The 19,291-nt window shown below is 36.9% G+C and overlaps 1 protein-coding gene across 1 annotated transcript; it reads left to right on the top strand.

Annotated features, from left to right (window-relative positions):
* Window positions 1-90: 90 nt before the first annotated feature.
* Window positions 91-18,827, top strand: chadlb (chondroadherin-like b). Its single transcript, NM_001287080.2, has 9 exons — window positions 91-408; window positions 512-566; window positions 2,261-2,432; window positions 5,345-5,539; window positions 5,937-6,238; window positions 11,797-12,295; window positions 15,914-16,600; window positions 17,217-17,383; window positions 18,541-18,827. The coding sequence occupies exons 3-9, from the start codon at window positions 2,271-2,273 to the stop codon at window positions 18,824-18,826; spliced, it is 2,298 nt and encodes a 765-aa protein (NP_001274009.2). The 5' UTR covers window positions 91-408; window positions 512-566; window positions 2,261-2,270; the 3' UTR covers window position 18,827.
* The last annotated feature ends 464 nt before the right edge of the window (window positions 18,828-19,291 follow it).

Raw genomic sequence — 19,291 nt, 5'->3', positions numbered from 1 at the left:
CTTGTCTGTTTTTGTGTATTTTCCACCATTTTAAAATCCATTTGCATGCAGTTTACAGAATCTGATGTCTTTTTACTCTAAAGTCATGTTGCAGGTCATCTCTCACTCCATTGCGCTTTGACCATAAATGCCCCGAGTTCACTCAGCCTTGAGACGAACCTTTCAGGCGATTTTTCTCAGTATTTTGATTCTGGAAGAAATACAGGCGTTGATCCCTATGCGCTGAACCTTTTCTCCTGCAGTAGTTTATTTATGAGAGACTGATGGCCGACCTGAGAACAGTGCGCGTCTTTGTGTGAAGCCGAGCTGCGGTCTCCACTCGCCTGAGGCTCGACGCGCATATTTCACACTTGGAAAAAATATGATTTTCGGCTGTTCGTTCGCAGTCCATAAGATGTAAAGTCTTCTGTAAGTACCTTCAACATATTACTTCTTCAAGATTTATACTTTTTCTCGTATACGGTTGTATTTTATTAGTGCTTTTATGACGGAGCAATTCCTGCGTCCTCAGAACTTCTGTTTTCATTTGACGGATATTACTGAACGAAGACTAACCTTCGTGTAAGGTAGGAAACATTTTAGGATTTATGTTGTTTGTTTTAAATTGTAAAATTAATTCATGTTAATTTATAACCCCATGTCATTTAACTGGCTTTGGTCAGTGTTACAAAAATATTTTCCTATTTATCTCAACGGGTTTTTTTTTTTGTCAGAAGCAGGACGTGTATGGAGATGAATAGTTTTATTTTTTTTAATTAATTCAGAACTGAAGGTTTTATCATTTACTCCATCTTTACTTCGTTTTCTGTTGAACACAAAACAAGAGACTTTGAAAAATGTCTGAAACCTTGACTTCCATTGATTGAGCAATTCCAGCGTTATGGATGTGACATTTGCAGTAAAAACTCAAAACATAAATGCACAGAGAAAGTATATGTTAACATTATATAGAAACATCCATTTAGCCTATATTTTCCAAAACAACTAACCACAGAGTAGAGGGAACGGAAAAATATCAATCTGTTTTTTTTTTTTTTTTTTTTAATGAGGGAAATTAATAAATCAAGGCTACCTTATGGATGCGATCAAAAAGTTTGCGAGATTACAGTTCTGTTAATTAAACTGCACAACCCAAAACAACAATACTTATCAAAGAGATAGGAGTTGGCTCATTATAGATCAAAAAATCTTATTATATTTTACATTTTTGTATTATGAGGACAAAGCTTGTTAAATTGCCACTTCGTAAAAATTGCCACTTGTGTGACTGTTGTAAATCAAATTTAATTGTTTAAAAACATTGACAGACGTTTTTGAGAATTTTTAAAGTAGGCCTAATACTTGCTTACACACACAATCAAATAGGAAAAAAAAACGTAGAAACGTTTGGCTATTTTGGCATTTGCAGTTGCTCAATGAAAGTCAATGTTTAGCAGTTCCATTCTTCAAAATATTTTTGGTGCCCAAAAGAGTGAGAAAGTCAAAGGTTTGGAAATAATGGTATGGTAAGTGATCATTTTACAATAACTGTCCCTTTAACAAAGCTGTCATTGGAGTTGTACTTTTGTAATTTATGTATTTATACTATTTATTATATACCAGAACCAAGCTAAACTAAATGAAAATCACAACTAGCTGAAAAAAAATAATTTGAAGTAAATTTAATTTCAAGTAATAAAAAAGCTTTAGTTTCTTTTAAGTTGTAAAAACCCTGATTCTTTTAAACAATACATCTGATCAGTGATTGATTTATTCAGATTAATTTCAAACTATTTTTCATCAAAATGAATTACAAGTGCTCTTTGGTTTTCTTTATTTTCAATATTCTATCTTTTACGATAAATCAGTATAGCTCTGTGTTCACATATTTTTTCAGTCTGACAAAACTATTTAGAGGGGTTTTGAATACAGCACACACTTGCATAAATATACATTTGTCACAAAATATTAAAAGAAAGATCACTGTTTTAAACAGCAATACTCGATTTCACATTGGAGTTTGCTCCTGAAGTGCTTGTTTTGACGTTTAGTTGTGAGGCAGGGAAGGAGTTGCATTCAACCATAAATTATATGAATGCTTTCAGTCCGGCCAGTTCAAGCATACCAGCAGAGCTCAACACACTAAATTCCTTAAATCATGCAGCACTGGCAATCTAAGCTGGCATAAATGAAAGCTTTTCTTATAAAATAATGTAAAATCTTATGTTAAGAGGTAAATTTGGTGTTTTTTTGTGTGTCACAAATCTTTTGTTTCATGTAGAAAGGACAAAATGGGTAGCATTCCGACCTGGCCAGTTATAATATTGTTTGCCCTGAAGATTCATACAGCGCTGTCGGCCAAATGCCCAAAAGTCTGCGTTTGTGACAGCATCCAGCTCACCATTGCTTGTGTCAACAAGAATCTCACAGAGGTTCCACCTACCATTGATGAGGTAACCTGTGCAACACACTAATAGCCTTTTTTTTTTGCTTTATTGCATAACAATGATGTAAACAGAGTGGTGCAAGCATTGACTAATTTAAAATGGTGTCTTCAGTTAAATAGTACAATAAGTACAATCTGTTATAAACAACTCTAAAAATTCTTGTGCAGCATAAACTTGCCAAGACCTTTTATTATTAAAGGTGCAGTAGGCGATTGTCTTCAGAAATATTTCCTGTTGTGCTAATTAAAAGTCTCTTTACATTCCAATAGTAACGATTAATGTAAATGATCTAAATGTATTTATATGTATTTTTATATTCTAGGAAAGGCATAAGACAAAAACACATTTATCCATTTAAATAGTGTCAGGCAGGCTGACAATTCCCTTAAATCTGATAAGTAACAAAATTGTCTGTAAATAAATGTAGATTTGTACAACTGCTCACCCATTCATGCAGATCCACAGCTAGTTCTTGCACACATGCCGCGGTCACATGCACATGAAAGAGTGACAGAAGTAATAACAAGTGCTGTTCAGCCACTGAAATCTTTCAGCGAAAGATTGCGTGACGTAATGTAGAGTTTTATTTAGTTTAATAGCAAGACATCAGTAAATCGTACTATTCCACCTAGCCTGCTTTAGGTGAAGTTTACTGTGGTTTCATATTTTGAACAATGACAACCTGTGACGCGGCCCCTATCCGCTTGTTAAGTGGTGACGTGTTTGTGACGTATGTATACTGTTTCCGGGTCCAAGCCGCCATTCATTTGAGTGGAGAAATCATTTGTTTATGATCGCGTTTTATTCCTATTACACATTAACCCACATAGCAAAATTTCTCTGACCCAGCTCTGGCCCACACAATCAGGTTTTGCTTGGCCCACATGCCGCAGTGAATTACGGTACATGACTGGACCAAATTTGGCTTCCAGACAAGGGCCAAACACGGACCATATCTGGGCCAAGTCTCAGCCAAGTTAATAACTCATAACTGGGCCTAAACTGGGCCAGATAGGTTGGTGTGTCACGATTGCAATGAAATTGATAAACCCATGGAGTGATGCGCTTTAGGCACACTATGGGCACGCTTTTTCTCAAAGTGACCTGATTGGTAGAATTTTTTTTCTTTACTCAAAAATTATTTTAGTGTATTTTAAATTTGGGTCAAGACTGGCCAAACTTACATGGCCCACTTATCAAATTTTTAAATCTGGGCCAAATACTACGTTTTTCATCTGGCCCAAATCTTCTGTGCCGCCTTAAAAACGGTGCCGCCTCTGCCAAACCCGGGCCATGTTTGGCCCACATGCTGTATGCCAGTGCCGGATGAATGCCTGCTGTGCCAGCTTTTTGCCAAATCTGGGCCAGAATTCTTTGCTACTAGGGAAAGTTAATTTTACATAAAGTCATAGTGTACACAACAATCTCTGGGCTTGCTGCATAACAAATACCAAAATTTTAACAATTTATAAAAACAATTAATTAATTTCTGGCCATCGGATATTAGGCATGGACATATATATTGCGATCGTGACTTTCGAAAGTATTAAATCGCTTTGTAAACATTTATTATTACCATTTCTTGAATCTTCCCATTCAGTTGAATAGAGCGCTTGGACCCAGAAACCGCTCCGCGTGACGTCACACTTAACAAGTGGATATTGTTTACCATGCTACTGTAAATATTCAGTCTGAATTAGCATGTAAGTATAGCTTACTAATGCGTGTAATTCTGGCACCATCGACCAACCACTAAGCATACAGTAGTCACTTTAGGACAAAGCGCGTGAGAGTGAGAGACCAGCGGTTCTTGCATGCATGAAATATTGCACATTATGACGTTTTGCTTGCTACACAACTGAAAACGTGCTAGATATAATACAGTTTTTCATTCAGAATTGTAGTATTATTAAGTTTTTTACCTGGCGAATGAGATGATCTAGTGGGTTATCTACTGTCATCTTTAATGTGTGCATTTGTGATTTCAGGAGGTGTGGATTTTGGACAGCAGGGAAGTGACTGTGTTTCAAAGATATTATGCTAACAGATAGCATTTAGGCAGATCAACTACTGCATCTTTAACTCAAATCCGTATCTCTGCAAAACTTGTGTAGTATGACAACCTCAACTTGAGGTACCTGACAATCTGGCAAAGTGCCACTAAGTGGTCAGGAAGTTAAAAATGTTTAAAAATTACAAGATTAGTCTTGTTAGATTCAGAGCAAGATACTGAGTCAAACTTTATTCAATTCCTACACCCCCCCATGTCATCCAGTTTTAAACTTGGCCTACGATGCTATGACTCATTTATATATTGTTTTTAAACCAGGTGTGTCTTTAACACATCTGCCCTCGACATACTCCTAAATGATCTGCTAATAGCCTTTGGTGATTTTGACTGGTCTTGATGGATTCCTTGCATCATGTTGAGAATATTGATGACTTGTATTAATAAATTATGCCATAGTCGATTCCCCAATCCCCATCCGCGATTTTCACCAAATTTCATTTAGATCATCATACAATAATTTAGGCAAATATTTATAAAATTATACATCAACAGATAAAATGATTTTCACTTTTCAAATTTGCTGCCATTATGCTGAACTTCATCTGAGGCTCTGTCTTTGCATTTCTTACAAAACGTTAACCTTAAAATGGCCAGTTTATATCAATTTGATAACTGCACCATCTGTTGATCAGAAGTGATAACCCATTATCTAGTGCGTGTGTTCATAAAATGATCAGCCATTTTGCCTATTATCATCCCAAAACGTCTGTTGTCTCAATTTTCTATGTCAGGCTTAGCTGCTCATCCAGCCTCTATTGTGCTTGGTTGCGTACATGTCTTAATTACTGCTTGCAGCTACATTATTATTTGCATTGTTTTAATGGTCTGGTGTGTGTATATCTATCAGATAACTGTGAAACTGGACCTGCGAGGAAATGACCTGCAGGAGCTTCCTACAGGGGCGTTCGCGCACACACCGTACCTCACACACCTGTCTCTACAGAATAGCAACATCCGACGAGTGCGGGAAGGAGCCTTTAGAAAACTTGGCCGACTGGTTTTACTCAACCTGGCCAACAACAAGATTGAGATCCTTTACCAGGTTAGACACAACATATTAGTCTTATAGCTGTAACTTCAACGTAAAGGAATAGTTCACCAAAAAAGGAAAATTCTGTCATCATCTACTCACCTTTTACTTGTTTGAAACCTTTATGAGTTTCTTTCTTCTGCTGAACACAAAGGAAGATATTGTGATGAAAGTTGGACATCTGTAACCATTGACATTCATGGTATTTGTTTTTTCTAGTATGTAAGTCAATTGTTTTAGGTTTCCAACTTTCTTCAAAATATCTTCCTTTGTGTTCAACAGAAAAAGAAATGAATATAGGCCTGTAGGCACTTGAGAGTGAGTAAATACTGAGGAAATGTAATTTTTGGTGAACTATCCCTTCAATCTATGCATACATCCTTAAAATGTTCTCTCCTTTTCAATCTAGGAGTCATTTGATGGTCTTTCCTCACTAAAGCAGCTGATTATTGACCGGAACAGAGTGGAGGAGATCCAGCCTGGAGCTTTTTCACAGCTGGGCTTTCTCAACCTCCTGTCCCTCACACACAACCAACTGGTGTACATCCCTAACATGGCGTTCCAGGGTTTGCAGAACATTAAATGGCTACGTCTCAGCCACAATTTCATCAATTATCTGGCAACAGAGGCATTTGCTGGCCTCTTTACTCTTACCAGGTTGAGCCTGGATAACAACGAACTGCAGTTTTTCCCCACTGAGACCATGACGCGGTGAGCCTAAAGACAGCTTAATTCCAAGTTTAATACAAGATATTGCATTAGATGTTATGAACGAACAATGAAACATGATTTTTATATAGTCCTTTTAGAAAAATTCTTAATTTTAAATAAGTTAAGAACTCACAGTAAAAGGATTTAAAAAATCAACACATTTCTAACCATAATAGTTTAAATAACTTATTTCTAATAACAGATTTATTTTATCATTGCCATGATGACAGTAAATATTATTTTACTAGATATTTTTTGAGAAACTTCTATACAATTTAAAGTGGCATTTAAAGGTTTAACTAGGTTAGTTAGGTTAACTAGAAGGGGTGCATTTCCCAAACAACGACGTTACTCACGGCTGACGGCTGACTCACGGTACGATGGATCGTTTGGGAAAAGAACTATGTAATGACGAGTGTTTCCTAAAATCCCTAGTTTCTCTGTCGCAGATTCTTCGCTTGAACCACGTTATTTATAACATAAAACGCCCATAATGATGCTCTAAAGTGTTTGGACTTACTTACTTACTTACTTCTTTTAAGAAAAACCCATAATTTCTTCATGCAAATTAAATTGTTTTACACGCACACGCATTTAAAATAAAATCCAATATTAGATTTGGTAAAAACATGCACTCGCTTTCCATATTAACTGAAATATATGTAAATGGCACATAGGGCCTATGTTTGCTTTACTAATATTATTGAAAAGTTGAACATTACATATTCTATTCCAAAACATAAAATCACTTGCAAAAGCTAACACATATTCCAATATCATATCATATCAATAAATAAATAATGAAGCTATTTATTATAAAATGAAATGTAATATTTATTATTTATTAGAAATGAAAAAAACATACTTTAATAATGATATTAATGATGATGATGATGGAGATGATAATAATAATTATATTAATTATTATTATTATATTTTTAAGTAGGATATTGTTTATGTATTTTTATTTTTTGAAAAGTCTACTTTTACAATTTGATACATGCAAACCACTGCAGAAATGTTCTAACCAGCAGCCCCATGTCATATACAGCAGGGGTTCCCAAACTTTTCAGTCCGCGACCCCCAAAATGACAATGCCAGTGACTCGTGACCCCCAATATTCTCTAAGGTGGTGGTTATAAATACAGAAACCTTGTATGCAATGACGTGCACAAACACACCAATAGACCCAAGTCTATTCTTTGGTTTTTTTAATGTATGTCAGTGCTGTAAATGGGCTAGAAAGTTTAACCTGGTGTTACAAAATCTGCTGCATCTGACAGTATTGCTGTGTCTTTAGTATAATGTAATTACCCGAGAAGTCACAATCCAATAGAACTAGTAACTATAAGCTACTATAGTAACTATATAGTTTATAGTAACTATAAACAACTATTTTTTTCTCTTCAGTAGATTATTGATAAAATACAGTAAGTCTTAAGGTTTCATAAAAATTAATTGATTTTTGAAAATCACCAGGCGACCCCCCCTTCATTGTCCCGTGACCCCTCGGGGGGTCCCGACCCCCACTTTGAGAATCTCTGATATACAGTACAGATACTTAATAAATAATCCACTATAAATTAAAAGCATTAACGTATGCTTTTTGTTTTCACAAGCTTTGGAGACGTAACATAAATTCCGCTTTTAAATAACAGGTCACCTATAGCTTTCGTCATGAGGCTGTGTTCAAAATGACATCTATGTTGTTAAAGTGCACTGCGAAGGGAGCACAATTGTTAACATGAAGGTCGCTAAAACTGAACTGTAAAAATAGTTTGAAAGCAAATTACAACTAAGAGAGATAACCTTAATGCTTTTTAAATTTTTAAAAATTTTCCAATTTTGAATGTTAAAATGTTTTAAATGAATAGGGCATAGGGGGGATAAGTGGGAATAGAACACAGCCAGGAACTATGTTCCTAACTACAGCTCCAGAGCAGTAGTTGTGAGTGCTCAAGTTTCAAATAATGATGGTTTGTTCTGTAGACTTTCAAAAAATATATAGCATAAAGGGGCTACTCATTTTGGCCTTAAAATGTTTTTTAAAGAATAAATTAAATAATTAATTTAAACATCATTTGGTAAATAATTAAAAAAGAAATAAAGATTCAAGAGGGGCTAATAATTCTGACTTCAACTATATATTTTGGTTCTGTCCTAAGACGTGTAGGCCTACTTAACATGTCTGAATTTACTATAAAAGCTGACCTCACAGAATAGTTTACATATGTTTGACTACTGCTCTAATACAATATAAATCTTCCATGTCCTGTATATTTTGTGGTATTCAAGCATCTTCTGCGTAATTGAACACTTTTCTATAGGGAATGTGTGATTTTGAGATTCATCTTTTCACAGTGAGGACAGTTGAGGGACCATGCTTTTTACAAACATAAAAGTATTAACTTATGCCCAAGAAAGCAACACAGTGCATTACAGGATGATGAGGATAATGATGATATTTTTGTCAATCTTCAAGTATTTTCATATAATTCTGCCTCTCTGATGCTACATAAAATACTTACAGGCTCAGCACAATTTATTGCAGTCACTTAATCCAAAAAGTTACAACTTGTGCCATACATGTAAACATGTGTTATATTTCGCTAGTTACACTAAACTGTAAACTGTATTTAATTCTTTAGTAATTGTGAGAAAAAAGTATTAAAAATTCTTAAGATTAATTGTTACCCATTGTTTTTGTGGAGGGTGGTGTCAAAATATTTTTAAAACACTGACCTAAATTAGTCAATTCTTTAAAAAACGCCATTGCTCATTCTTAGTTCATAATACTTCATTCATTAACTAATATTAACATTGTTGTTGTAAATATAAAATCTTCTTAAACACTTAAGTGTTAAAATGTGTTGTCTGTGACACAAAATATTTCTAAATAAAAATAATGTTCCTAAATTGTTTGCATTTAAATTCCTTTGACATACTTTTCTTATCATAAATATCTTATTACAAAAATAACAGTAAGTACAAGAATGTGCATGACAAAAATCGAAAGATGCCTTTTGATTTCATCTTCAAAGAAAATAGATATATTTTGCATTATGATCAATTTTAGAAGTCGGTGAAACTTTATTTTAAGACAATTATTACTATTAATAAATCATAACTATGACTTTTAGCTCAATAAACTCCTAATTAGCTGATTATTAAGCTGTTGGTGGGTTTGGGTATTAGGTTAGATTAGAGATGTAGAATATGATCATGCTGAATATATGTACTTTATACAATTGTTAATAGTGAGAATTGATCATTAAAGGGCATCTATGATGAAAATCATCTTTTGTCAGCTTATAGGACAGAACTGTGTGTAGGTATAGTGTGTTCATAGTCATATTGAAGTGATATAAAGACAATAGTCTCTTTTTAAATTTCCTAACTTTAAAATAGGATCTAAATCCCTCTCATTTTGAGGGCCAACTTGACGTAGAAGTGCAGTTTCTCCACACACCGAATTGATTGACAGCCCCAAATTAACATGCCTCCATAGTAACTCATGTAATAATATCAACAAAACAGGACGTGCGCAAACTAACTGGTATTAAAAGATCTGTTGAGCTCGCTGTGATTATCAAGCATTATCAAATGTGATCAAGAATGAGTTTTGCAAGTTTAAAACGCTTTTAAAACGGTGCATAATTGTAATGAATTACAGCGATTTTACGCTTATAGAAGAAGATGCTTCAATCCTGTTTGTGGATGTTAAATCAGGTTTATTTTGTACATTAACATAATAATATTCGCTGCTGTATGAATATCCATTGTGTATCCTCTATCCTGTCACATATGCCATGCAAAAACAGTGCAAAGATAAACGCGTGCGCTGTGTGTGTGCCTGTGTGAGTGTGTGCGTGAATTTTGTAATGGCTATGGGCTCTATTTTGAAGATCCATGTGCAAAGTGCAGAGCGCAAACGCATTAAGGGCATGTCAGAATCCACTTTTGCTAATATAAGGACGGAAAAATTCACTGGCGCATGGTTTAAAAGGGTCAAGCTTATTTTCTAATTTAGTTATAGGTGTGCTTTGAGAATAAATCAATCAAAGTTTCATCTCCCATTCCTTTTAAGAGCCAGTTGCGTTGCGTCATAGCGAATTTGATATTTACATGACGGACTTCGTAAGTGAACAAACTGAGCATTTCACTAGCAAGTGAACAGTTAAATGGAGCATCTACAACGCGAGAATGAGAGATGAGCCTCCTCATTATTTAGGCCTACTTTCACTTTTACTCTCATGGATTGGGAAACTTTGTACAGACAGACATCAATTAGTCTACACATAATAAGTTTTTTAAGCGCAAAGATTAGTAAAGCGCAAAGATTAGTTTCAAAACAATTTCTAAATTCAGTTCTAATTGCCAGCAAACAAATAAATGAACAATAATAACACGAAGTGTGTTAAAAAAAACTGAGTTGTATCCAAATACACATGCTATGCCCCATATGGTCTAAAACCTGACAGGGCAAAACAAGCAAATCTAAGCTTGTTTTTAATAAAACAAATATAAATATGGATATAATAAATAATACTGCTAATAATAATATTATACAAAAGCAAATTATCACGAATAAAATGAAAAAGCCCCCCGAGATGAAGAAGGCATGATAGTATGATTTTGTATTTATTTAGGCTAGAAAATAATGTTTTGTATTATTTAATCCTTTATATTTATATCCTATATATATATCCTTATTATATCCTATATATCCTTATTTTAATTCTTTTTCAAATGTAAAGATATTTGCGTATTGTTCGACATCTTGTGTGTATTAAGCAGTGTGTAAGCGAGGCGCACTACTAACGCGCTCTGCACTGGATGATAGACCGGCTTTGTTCTGGTCTATAGAACAGACTATTATAGTTTCTCGAAATAGCAACGCGCCTCCTATTTTAGACTAAAACGCCTATGGGCGCACATATGAGCGCAAATGCATTTGCTATTTAAACAGCATGGCGCAAAAAAACAACTCTTGCACCAAGCTGAAACTAGCAAACAACTATTCCGTCGCGCCTTGCGCCACATTGCACCGGGTGTATTATAGGGCCCATTGTGTGTGACTCATCAATCTCGTCGACTCATTAACTAAACAAATACATCCAATAATCATTGGGAAAGTTCTTACTGTAGTATTTCTCACAAACGTTTTGTGAGATCTGCTTCCTTCCTGTCTGTCACTGTGCTGTTTATCTGACACAGCTGAGGCGGAGATTGAGGCACACTCAGACAGACACGTCTGATAAAAGGCAAAGGTGACAAAAACAGCCACATTGTGTTTAGAGCGAAAAAATATAATGTTTTGAAAGCTATACTAAATAATCTGATGGGTGTTTTTAGCTGAAACATTACAGACACATTCTGGAGACACAAGAAACTTATCTTAAATCTTGAAAAAGGGGTAAAGTAGATGCCCTTTAATGTAAAGATTGACCTAGAATTTTTTTTTATTATGTAAAGCTACCGGCTCTAAATGGACTAAACTGTAAATAATTGTTTTTTGCCCTCATTTCCTCCCTCTCATCCTCTATCCATTTCTGCAGACTTTCAGAAGTAACTCGTTTAGAGCTGAGCTTCAACCCCATGACGTACCTCGGAGAGGAGTCTGTGTCGATGCTGAAGCTCACTCACCTCCTCCTGGACCACAACTCCCTGCAGGACTTTTCAAATGCCGCTATTCTTCTGTCTCCCCGTCTCACTCATCTCGACTTGAGCCACAACCAGCTGCGCATCCTGCAGCCAATGGCCCCCGGGTCTCCCAAACTGACCCGGCTCAATCTGGCAGGAAACCCCATCTACTGCAGCTGTTACCTGCGGCCCCTGCGTGAGTGGGCCACACGGGAGCGTGTTCGTCTGGGTGGGACATGTGGAGGCCCAGCGCATCTGTCCGGTGAGAATCTGGAAGTGGTGCAGCCTGTCAATCTGCGCTGTCTGAGTCAAGAGGCCATGCTGAAGGCTGAGCTGGAGGAGCAGGTGCTGCCTGCACTGCCCACAACACCATCGCCAAAGAAAGGCAAATGTCCAGCCAACTGTGCATGTGAGGTGAGGAAAAACACCTGAAAAGTCTTTTCTTTTTCTTTCTGATTAATTAATTATTTTTATTTAAAAAAATACGATTACTTGCCTAGATTGTTTTATGATGGACATGTTTTTAATTTCTGTACAAAATGAATTGGAATATTTTATGACAAGCATAATAACAACGACACAATTTCATACTAAAGGCAAAATAATAAAAATACGTAGATTGTCAGTAGTGTACATGAATGTTATGTAAATATTTTTATGATTAGGATATAAATCTTATAAAATTATACATATACATACACAGTGGGGATTGAAAGTTTGGGCACCCCATGTAAAGATCTGTATTAATGTGCATAAAGAGGGAAAAATCTCCTAAAGGCATCAAGTTACAGATTAGACATTATTATAATGTAAAAAAAAAAGTTAGATTTCTTTCCAACATTTACACTTTCAAAATAACAGAAAACAAAAAATGGCGTCTGCAAAAAGTTTGGGTGCCCTGCAGTTTTAATATCTTGTACTGCCCCCTTTGGCAAATATCACAGCTTGCTAATGCTTTTTGTAGTCAGCCAAGAGGGTTTTATTTCTTGTTTGAGGTATCTTTGCCCATTTTTTCTTATAAAAGTCTTCCATTTCTTTGAAATTTTTTTTTGTCTGTCATGCACTGCTCTTTAAGGTTTATCCATAGATTTTCAACTATGTTGAGGTCAGGAGATTGTGACGGCCATGGCCAAACCTTCAGTTTACGCCTCTTGATGTAATCCACCATAGATTTTGAGGTGTGTTTAGAATCATTATCCATTTGTAGAAGCCATCCTCTCTTTAATTTTAGCTTTTTCACTCATGGCATCAAGTGACCATTCAAAATTTGCTGAAATTTAATTGAATCCATTTTTCCTTCTACTTGTGACATGTTCCCTGTGCCACTGGCTGCAATATGACCCCAGAGCATGATTAATCCACGCCCATGCTCAACAATTGCTCATTCGTACCAAAAGGTTTTATTTTAACCTCATCAGTTCACAAAACTTGTTTCCAAAATGCATCAGGCTTCTCTACATGTTCATTTTCAAAGTTCAAACGCTATTTTTTATGGTTAAGGACATAGAAGATTTTTTTTTTTTTTTCTGATGACTCTTTTGACTAAAGACCATATTTGAACAAGTATCTCTTTACAGTGGAATAGTGTACCACATCTCCAGTGTCTGCCAGATCTTTCTGGAGGGGTCATGCAGTCAAACGTAGGTTTTAACTTTTAAGTTTTTAGGTTCTAACTTTTCTCACAATCCTGCAAGCGGTTCTGTCTGATGTTTTTCCTGGTCCTTCAGATCTAGCTTTAGCTTCCCCTGTTCCTAATGACTGCCATTTCATAATTACATTCCGAACAGAGGATATTGGCATCTGAAAACGATTTTCTCTCTTCTTATACCTTTCCCCTACTTTGTAAGCATCAACTATTGTCAGTTAAAAGAACGTATGGTGCTGATTGTTAGGGCAAGGCCAGATGAGTCTGGGCATTTAAAACCTTTGAGATTGACATCACCTGGTCTTTCCAGACGATAATTGAGAACAATCCATGACACTGGCTGTTTCTCAATATGCGTTCTTCATCAGTCTTGCGTCCTCGTGTTCTCGTGCAACGTCATCATCAGCAGCCTAAGTTTAGTTCCAATACTCAAAACCGCAAGTACGGAGGACGCGTGAAACTTGCCGAATGTGTTCTTAATATCGAGGACGCACTGATGCAGACTTGAGCACCAAACTTGCTCTGGAAGTCCCAGAAGTCATTGCGACTGGAGGTGGGAAGCGCAGCATTTTATTTAGATTTATTATTAAAGTTCAGAGATGAAACTTATTTACCTCAGGAGTTTCCCTAAATGAAACGGTGAAAGTAAACATCAACATGAATATCTTAATAAAGGAATAAACACATTAAGGGTTGTTTGTTTGCTGAAATTCATATTAAAATCTGTTTTATTTATATTGTGCAACATTTATTTATAATGTTTTTATGCAAAGTATATATTCTAAAAAGGGGAAAAACAATAAATCGTTGTATGAAGGCTGTAATGTTTAAATAATTTGCCATTTAAAACGCGTGAAGGTCATGTGACCATCAGGAAGAACGCAGCATCTCAATTCTCAAAGGACGCGTTCTCTGCCCTCGCGGTCTCCTGAGTTCGTTCTTCCGAGGACACCTAGCAAGACCGGTATCCACAAGAACGCAAGTTCGTTCTCTGCGTTCTTGGAATTGAGAAACATCCACTGTCAGATCCCAGCTTTCCAAAGGGGGCAGTGGATGCTATAAGCTCTGCAGGGTGCCAAAACATTTGCAGATGTAATTTTTTGTTTTGTGTTTTTTTGAAAGTGTAAATGATGGAAATAAAATCTAACTTTTTTTGACATAGTATAAGAATGTCTAATCTGTAATTAGATGCCTTTTGGAGATTTTTCCTTAATAATTCTGCTTTTTGGTTACACTGTACCAGCCACTACTATGTGTATAGCACATTATTTATATATGTATGTATGTTGCCCCTTTAAGTGTTGCACCCTCAACCCCCCAGTGTGTGCGCTGTAGGTGTCTTTCTGCATGTGTGGGGAGAGGCAGAGAGGAGCTTGTGCGCTGCTCTTCCCCTAAAACGTCATGCTTTTACATATTGTTTACTTTTACTTTGTGTTTTGTATTATAATATTTCTTATTCCAAAGGAGGCTAATCATAATGGTTTGAGTCTGGGTCACACTTTACAATAAGGTTCATTAGTTAATGTTAAGTAAACTCATTGTAAAGTGTTTCCTGAGTCTGAATGCCATTTTTGTCTTTAAGCTCTTTTTTTACCCATTGGCTGTCCAGTGCAAAGCTGCTCAATTGGCGCCCCAACTGGGACAATTAAGACTCTTTGCACTGGATAGCCAATGGGAAAAAAGATCTTAAAGACAATTGATATTCAAAGTCAAACTTTTATGATTAGCCTCCTTCAGCATTGCTTATATACACCGACAAGGGCTTTGTGGTGGGTAGCGGTGTCGCCTCACAGCAAGAAGATCACTGGTTTGAGAATTGGCTGGGTCAGTTGGCATTTCTGTGTGGAGTTTGCATGTTCTCTCATGTTTGCATGGGTTTTCTCTGGGTCCTCTGGGTTCCCCCACAGTCTAAAGATATGCGCTATAGGTGAACTGGGCAAGCTAAATTGTCCGTAATGTATGTGTGTGAATGAAAGTGAATGCCGGTTTTCCAGTGATGGGTTGCAGTTGGAAGGGCATCCGCTGCTTAAAACATTTGCTGCATAAGTTGGTGGTTCATTCCGCTGTGGCAACCCCAGATTAATAAAGAGACTAAGCCAAAAAGAAAATGAATAAATGAATTTATTTAGTCATTATCTCTCTCTCACTCTCTGATACTAAATATTTTGTAAGTATCCACTTTTGACACAATTTTTTGGAATGTACTTCCTAAATAAAACCTTTTTTTATTCAGCTAAAATGAAGTACTAGAAGTTTTAGAAGTAGCAAAAGACTTAAAACTGAATAAACTATGCTAAAACTACTTATTCTTATTTAACAAAAATAAATAAAACAATATTAACAAATAACAGCAACAAACTTAATATTAACTCACATGCATCCTGCAGACTGAGAACCGCCATTCATCATGCGAAAATAAAGGCCACACCAAGATCCCTCGTGGATTTTCTCCAGACACACGCCTGCTGGACCTGCGGGGCAACCATTTCCACTACATCCCTGCAAACAGTTTTCCAGGCACAGCTGAAGTAGTTTCCCTTCATCTGCAACGCTGCAAGATTCACGATATAGAAGACGGAGCCTTCAGTGGTATGAAGAGTCTGGTCTACCTCTACCTCTCAGAAAATGACCTTACATCACTAACTCCCGAGGCATTCAAAGGTCTGCCCCATCTCACCTACCTCCATCTGGAGAAGAATCGTTTCACCCAGTTCCCCAAAGGAGCATTCAAGCTGTTGCCTGGCCTGCTGGCTCTGCACATGGAGAATAATGCCATCGCTAAACTGGAAACAGGGCTCCTGACAAGCGCTGAGAAACTGAGGGGTCTCTATCTCACTTCCAATGCCATCACAGCGGCAGCTCCCCAAGCTTTTAATCCTGCACCCGACTTGGAGACTCTTCATTTAGGCAGCAACAAATTGCAGGAGGTTCCAACTGAGGCCTTTTCCAAAGCCAGAAGCCTAGCAGAACTCAAGCTCTCCCATAACCCCATTCGCTGGATTGGAGCTGGAGCCTTTCAGCCAGTTGGCACCACACTTAGACATCTATACCTTGATCATATGGGCTTAGAAAAGGTAAGGAAAGTTTCTAAAACTCCAAGAATACCCAAGTGGTGCTCACTGCAGAGCCATTTGGGAAGAGCTGAGCTCCAGCGAGGGGGAGCTTGAGCTATCGCTTCTCCTTTCTTGCACTTCTTCTACGAGTGATGTCACTGGGGGTAGGGTTAGGGGTGGGGTTGGTGTACGCATTAAAACAGCTTATAGGAGGAGGAGCGAGAGCTCATGCTCCCCCTCGCTGGAGCTCAGCTCTGCTCAAATGGCTCTGCAGCGAGCAGTGTCTCAGAATACCAAACCCTGTTTAAATTTACAGTTTATTTTGTTTTCCTTTAGGTGAACAATTTCTCTGTGTATATTAATTCACTGAAAAACAAATGTTTGTTTTAGTAATCTTCAGTCAAAGTCTGACTATTTGCTTCAGCGTTTTTTTTTTTTGACATCAGTTGAAGGCTTTAGCCACCATAATCTTAACCATGCCCCTTGTACTGTTAGTTTGATACAAGAAAGCCCCGCCACCCACTCAATGTTCTGTTTCAGTTAGAAGTACATAAACATACTGAAATGAGTGTCTCAGCAATTTCTGCTTCACACAAGCTTTAATGTCTCTTATCTCAGTCTCTCTCTTTTTTTGAAGGTATCTACAGATTTTCTAGCAGGACTGGGGTCTGGTCTGAGGAGTCTGCTTCTTGAAGGGAACCAGCTCGAGGAGCTGCCTGACTTGAGTCCACTCACAGGACTCGAGGTCATAAACTTGGCAGAGAATCCACTGCTCTGCGACTGTCCACTGTTACCTCTTCGCAAGTGAGTTTTGCTCAAGTATATTTTTATTTATTTATTTAATTTCTTTTTTTGGCTTGTTAAAACACGGGTTATGGAATTTCTGGAATATCATGGATTATTGAAAAGGTTCCAGACATTTAAAGTCAAGGAGTTTATATTTTCAGAGAATATCAGGAATTTTTGTTACTTTACATTTTAGTTCCTGTTAATCAAATTGTCATTTTTCTTCACCCTCATGTTTGATGCCCAGTTTCAAGCAATATTTCAGCTCCATTTTATTTTTTTGATGCTTCTCAATTGACAAAAACTTAAATCAAATCCAGTCACTGGTCTAACATGCCAGAATAATAAAAATGGCTTCAAAATGACCCCTTTAAAGACTGGGTGTTGAAATGTTCATTGAGCGGAAGTTCTGTCAGAGGTCAAAGCAGATTTGTTCAAGCTTATAGAAAGGCAACAGTAACTCAAATAAACAGACATTACAACTGAGATCTGTAAAATAACATCTTTGAATGCACAACATCTCGAGTTACAGCAGCAGAAGAAGAGCAAACTCCCGGCGCATAAGACCTCCAACTTAGGTTACAACTCGATCTTCCCCAAAAGTAAGACAATATTAGATCAGGAAAACACTGCCTGGTCTGTTGTCATATTTTCTGCTTCAATATTCTGATGGTAGGTTCAGAATTTGCCAGAAACAGTCCATCCAGTTTTCTATTTATAGTTTAGGCTTCTAGTGGTGTAATGATGTGACAGATATTTTCTTGTCAGTTCTATATGACCATCTTGTGATGGTTACTTCCTCCAGAATAACAGCCTATATCACAAGTCAGTTCTAATCCTCTCAAACCTGTTTCATAAACATGATAATGAGGTCATTAAATTCAGATGGCTTCCACAGCCAACTGACCTCAAAAGCATATCTTTGGGATGTGTGCTGGGATAAGATATTTACATCATCATGCTGACAAATATGTTATTATGTCTGTATGGACCAAAATACCAAATGAATGTCTCCAACACCTTAATAAATTGATCAATTAAGGTGGTACTGAAAGCAAATAAAGCCTAACTAAGTAAAAAAGTGGCCAGTAAGTGTACACCACCATAGGAAAGCAGTCGGGTTTTCCTCTTTTTAACATGGCTTTTGACCCTTGTCTATTTTCTTCTGCCTCTAGGTGGATTGAGCAGGTGAATTTGAAGGTCAGAGCAACCTGTGGTCACCCACCAGAACTCAGAGGTCAAAGAGTCAAAGATGTCCATGTTTTTAAGAGTTGCCCAGGGGGAATGTCTCCTTCTGCCCAGCACCCCAAACCGACAAGAGCCCCAAAGCCTGAATCCGCTCGCGTCAGTCCTCCAAAAATCATTAAGAGAGTAGACAGAAAAGCCACCGGAAAATCACGCAAAGGTGCAAAACCTCATACAGTGCAGAAAACCGCCATGAAGAAAAGGAAGTCTGCGTGAATCTGCAGTAATTGGTCAGTTAGCCATTCATATATACACTACCTGACAAAAGTTTTAGGAACAATTAACTTGACATGTAGATGATCATTTAGTATTAGAAGTGGCTTACGTGAAAGACCTCAAGATTATGCTCATTTTACTAATATATATATATATATATATATATATATATATATATATATATATATATATATATATATATATAATTTTACCCCAGACATGCTCAATAAGATTCATATCTGGTGACTAAGCTGGCCAATCCTGGAGCATCTTGACCTTTTTTTTTTCCTTTCTGGAACTTTTGATGTGGAGGCTATAATATGAAGAGCGCTATACTGCTGATGACTTTGCCTTCTTCTGTGGGTTTGTAATGTAATAAGCAGCAAAATTGTCTAGAAACCGTAGGCTGTTAATGTTGTCATCCACTCTGCAGATCTCTCACACGGCCCCAATCTGAAAGTAATC

The sequence above is a fragment of the Danio rerio genome, chromosome 12 (genome assembly GCF_052040795.2).
Source record: "Danio rerio strain M-AB ecotype USA chromosome 12, GRCz13ab, whole genome shotgun sequence".
Taxonomy (NCBI): domain Eukaryota; kingdom Metazoa; phylum Chordata; class Actinopteri; order Cypriniformes; family Danionidae; genus Danio; species Danio rerio.
Note: the sequence above shows the minus strand (reverse complement) of the source record. Positions and strands in the feature narration are given on the sequence as shown.